At 40.8% G+C, this 4,836-nt stretch overlaps 1 protein-coding gene across 1 annotated transcript in view; it reads left to right on the top strand.

The window, feature by feature from the left end:
* The window catches only part of SRSF12 (serine and arginine rich splicing factor 12), a 15,928-nt gene extending 11,412 nt beyond the window's left edge, over positions 1 to 4,516 (top strand). The window contains exons 3-5 of the mRNA XM_018554337.1: positions 1,416 to 1,519; positions 2,571 to 2,694; positions 4,049 to 4,516. Of these exons, the coding sequence (XP_018409839.1) occupies positions 1,416 to 1,519; positions 2,571 to 2,694; positions 4,049 to 4,385 (565 nt within the window). The 3' untranslated portion in view covers positions 4,386 to 4,516. The remainder of the gene's footprint in view (positions 1 to 1,415; positions 1,520 to 2,570; positions 2,695 to 4,048) is intronic.
* The last annotated feature ends 320 nt before the right edge of the window (positions 4,517 to 4,836 follow it).

Below are 4,836 nucleotides of genomic sequence, written 5' to 3' on the forward strand. Positions count from 1 at the left end.
TACAGGTCCGATGCATTGTTTTACATACTCCACCACATACTCCACAGTAAGAGGAGGTCTAGCTTGCAGTGAATAATTTTAACTAACAATTCCAAATAACAAAATGCATGATAAATCTATTTGCTGTCCTTTTTTGTCTCATTCCGTGACCTTGGGCATTATTATACACGGAGTGGCCAGATTATGACCACCTAACGTTTTAAGGCAAATTAGCTATAATTTCACGCTGAAGTTGCTAGAGGGCCAGACCATTATAAATAGGGAAGCAGGTTGTTTACCACGACAGTAGAAGTGATTTTTTTTCTGAAGATATGGGTAAACAACGCAATTTAACAGCCTTTGAACGTGGGATGATTGTTGGCGCTCGAAGCCATGGAGAGAGTATCATTATAAAGCCTATTTCCAGTTATCTGACTTGTACAGGTCCGATGCATTGTTTTACATACTCCACCACATACTCCACAGTAAGAGGAGGTCTAGCTTGCAGTGAATAATTTTAACTAACAATTCCAAATAACAAAATGCATGATAAATCTATTTGCTGTCCTTTTTTGTCTCATTCCGTGACCTTGGGCATTATTATACACGGAGTGGCCAGATTATGACCACCTAACGTTTTAAGGCAAATTAGCTATAATTTCACGCTGAAGTTGCTAGAGGGCCAGACCATTATAAATAGGGAAGCAGGTTGTTTACCACGACAGTAGAAGTGATTTTTTTTCTGAAGATATGGGTAAACAACGCAATTTAACAGCCTTTGAACGTGGGATGATTGTTGGCGCTCGGAGCCATGGAGCGAGTATCGGCAAAAGAGCAGAATTGGTTAAATGTTCAAGAGCAGCTGTTGTTGAAGTGTTTAAAGACTGGACTGTCAGCCGAAAATCTGGGTCTGAACGTGCAAATTGTGTCCGTCAGCGACTAGTCAATTTTAGGGCAGAACGGAGAGTGGCAAGACTGGTACAAGGCAACAGTAGAGTGTCAGATTCCTCACATCACCTTTCAACATCTCGTGGAGTCACGAGGCGGCCCAACAAAGTCATCTCGTGGCCCAACGAAGTACTGATGGGGTGGTCATAATCTGGCCACTCAGTGTGTATTTTACGTAATGTACCATAAGTTAGATGTGTAGGTGGCCTCATTCTTTCATCTAGAACAAGGACCCTTTTGGATGGCAAGATATAATGCACAAACCCCTCAAGGGTATACGTTCTATTTTAAGCATGTGCTGTGTATGTATTCTAACTTATAAAGCATCTGATTCTTGTGAACACTGCTGCTTTAAATAGACATCTTTAAATGTGCTTAGTTTTGTGAATCATTGAACTCTTACAGCTAGCTTGGGTTTGGGCTTTTTTTAAAGTTGTGGTTTATATGGCGCTACAGTACACTGCAAAGTCTCCTTAACAGACAGCCAGGTTTGAAGATGTTCGAGATGCTGAAGATGCCCTTTATAATCTAAACAGAAAATGGGTTTGTGGACGTCAGATTGAGATACAGTTTGCTCAAGGTGATCGGAAAAGTAAGTAGTTTGTGTCTGCAGGTCTGGCTAATATTATGGTGGATATGGATAATCGTACGGGTCTTATACATGGAAGGTTAATTTACAAGAGAGTTTAAATAGTAATGCACATGAATAAAGCAGTAGTCATAACACACATATAGCCCTTGTTAGCTGTATCAATATTTCAGCCATAATTGTATGGAATTAAAGAATGTGAACTCACTGCAGCAAAGCTGCATAGTAACTACAATTGTTAACCAAATACCACAAGTACTTTAGTAAATATGTTTTCTACTTGTTTAACAGCTTTTAGTTAACCACACAGTCTTCAGTCCACTTCTCTTCCTGTTAGCAGGGGATGGGCCTTTTCTGCAGAAGGGCAGGTAGATAATGACATCACACATAAGACGGGAAAGTATTGTCCCTATCTGTGTACACTGCTGGTGACCGGTAAATGGATTATGGATATACAGGCTTCTCGTTAGCAGGGCACAGGTAAATGGACCACGGAGATACAGACACGCTCATATAGACAGCGTATTAGCACATTATGGGAGTCTTCCCTGCCAAAGCTATCTCCTCCAGCACTTTGATGTCCACATTTTTCTTCCTTGCTGGCGTTTTCATCTTTTTCCCAGTCTTGTTTTGAGTCTTCGTTGGCTTGATAGGTCACATAAGCACTGGAGTTACTTGGTCTATGCAAGGATTTCTGCCAAGTCTGTACACTCAGCCATGCATGCACAGCTCAGTGTAGGGGGGAGTGCAGATAGGAGGATCTATGACAGAACAGACTTAGTCTCTCGTCCTAATAAACCTGCCTGTCAGCATTTTTAAATAAAGACATAACTTCTACTTTAATATCCGACTGCACACATGAAATTAGGCTTGCCTGAATATTACAAAGCGTGTAGGCACACTTCTTATCCACTATATTAAACCGTTTTTTGACATGTGAGCTTCATAAACTTAGTTAAATGTGAAAATATTCTTGCAATGTGTGGATAGTAGATTAGGGAAAAAAAGTAGCTCATAGGCGTTTATTCTGCATCTATACAATTTTGAATCGCAGCTCCTGTGCAAATGAAATCCAAGGAGAGAAGTGACTCTTCCCCAGTTGATCGCAGAGGGTCTAGAAGCCGCAGTAGAAGACGTACGCGAAGTCGAAGCTCTTCTTGGGACCACAACAGGAGAAGGTAATGCAACACGACAGCCATTCCTTTGTATAAGGCTGTTCTAGAGATCTAGTTTTCAACATTTTCTGTGCCATCCAATATGCTCTTCTGAGCTGGCAGCCTGCTCAGGGAAACAGAGTACTGAGGCGACTGTCTTAGTGCAGACATGCTGAAGTTTGTGTGTTTTATATTGGCACAGCTCAGGACTTGGTCCATTAAGCCTTGTGCCTATGCACACACTTTATGCTCCTAAATGACAGTGCTTGGCTGGGGTTGGGTATTAATTGTGACCATCCCATTGTGATATGTTTTGCAGGGAGTGCTGTCATAATATCTAGATGGCTTGAGTGAGTTCTTCATTCTTGGTGCTCAATATGAATATGTAATATATTCTTTATGCGATGACTGACTAAAGTCTGTAGCTTTATTTTTACTCCAGTTTCCCAAATGTTTAGTCACCCTGATTTGTGTCGGCAATCCATAAGTGAGTTTACTGCCATGTTCCCCACTTCTTTGCCCAGGCAGCATTTTTTTTTTTTTTTTTTTTTTTTTTTTTTTTTTAACCCACCGTGTTTTCTTTTTTATTTTTTTTTTGTTTTGTAACCCACCTGTATTCCTTTTATTGCATTCACCAAAATATTAGACAAATTAAAAAATATCCAGACCTGAAAGCGGGACCTACCCGTAATGGCTGTATTAAGTGTACTGATCTGAAAACTTGAGCACAAAGCTCTCCCCATCTGATTTTGGATTGAAAAAAGTTTGAGAGCTTAATATTAGGCTTTCTGTATTTTAAACATACACTGCCCAGCAAAGTATTTATTACAATTTTTGCCCAAGCACTTAGTCATTAAATAGCTGGCTTCAACTCGCTCAGCTTTCCTGAACTTCCTGTCCAGTACACAATCATAAGGGGCAGAGCATTCTCCAGCAGCTGCCCATCTACTAGCTTGGCGATCGGAGGAACATGGAGCAGGGGAATTGCTTGCCTTGCTGTGTTTGTGGAGACATACAGCTTACTAGCACACACAAGAGTGGCTCCATGGGACCCTGCAAGGGAAAAGAGTTGCCCTAAAATAGGATATCAGGGCCAGTGCTCAGGACCAACTGATTCTGCAGGAGGCTAAAACTTCCAAACATCAAAAAGCTGCATCCATTGTAAGTAACATTTGAAATGGATTTAAAACTTAAAAGACTTAATATTGCTTCAGGAATCTATTGGGTGGTTTAACCACCTAGCATCTACCATACACTAAAATATCAGTTATGGGTGGATTGAATCTTTAACATGCACACGGGCAACTAGAAAGCTGAACATGACTAACTGATTACAAAGCCATCATCTACTAGAATTGGTGTTATTTTTTTCTTTCAGGACAAGGCAAAGAAGGCAATCCTATAGCCATTCAAAATCCCATTCAAAGTCACCTGTGAGGCGGTCAAGATCACCCCAAACACATTCTTTCTCAAGAGGACGGTCTAGATCAGCAGAGAAATCACCATCTGGCTCTCCACCAAAGCAGTCTGGCTCAAAGTCCCGATCTGGCCCACGCCGTTCTGGCTCTGCAAAATCTCGTTCAAAGTCTCCCCGTCATAGACACTCCAATTCTAACTCTCATAAGGAGAATATAACTGAAGAATCCCGCTCAAGATCTAGGTCACGGGGCTACTGGGGAAAGAGAAACCGACAATCCGGTTCTGATGAAGATTAATGTCTTCCCTTCACTATCTCATTTCACCAGAACATGCAGAGCAGTAAATGGCTTGCATATTCCTGGTCTGTTAAGAATTGCTGGTCATATCATGTAAGCTTCCTGAGAAGACAGTTCTTCTCATTGCTCATATTAGAATTTTTTTTCTTTGATATATATACCGAGTGCTGAATTTTACAATGGCTAATTTTGGGATAGTTTTGTGAACTTAGAAGTTTAAATGTGATGGTTGTAAAATCTGAGCCCCACTCAAAATGGATTATTCTGTATGTGAAGGGATAATGTTTGAGCTGTGCAGATTCTTTGTTTCTGGGGCATTGGTTAGGAGATCCTGGAAGGTCAATTTAAAATAGATTTTAAGACGCAGCAGATGAACCCTGCCCTGTTCTACTAAAAGCAGGCAAGTCTATTTTAGGTTCTGCTTTAAAGCAAATCTGTGGCCATATTAAAC

This window comes from Nanorana parkeri, unplaced genomic scaffold (assembly GCF_000935625.1).
Source record: "Nanorana parkeri isolate BGI_ZX_2015 unplaced genomic scaffold, ASM93562v1 scaffold154, whole genome shotgun sequence".
Classification (NCBI taxonomy): domain Eukaryota; kingdom Metazoa; phylum Chordata; class Amphibia; order Anura; family Dicroglossidae; genus Nanorana; species Nanorana parkeri.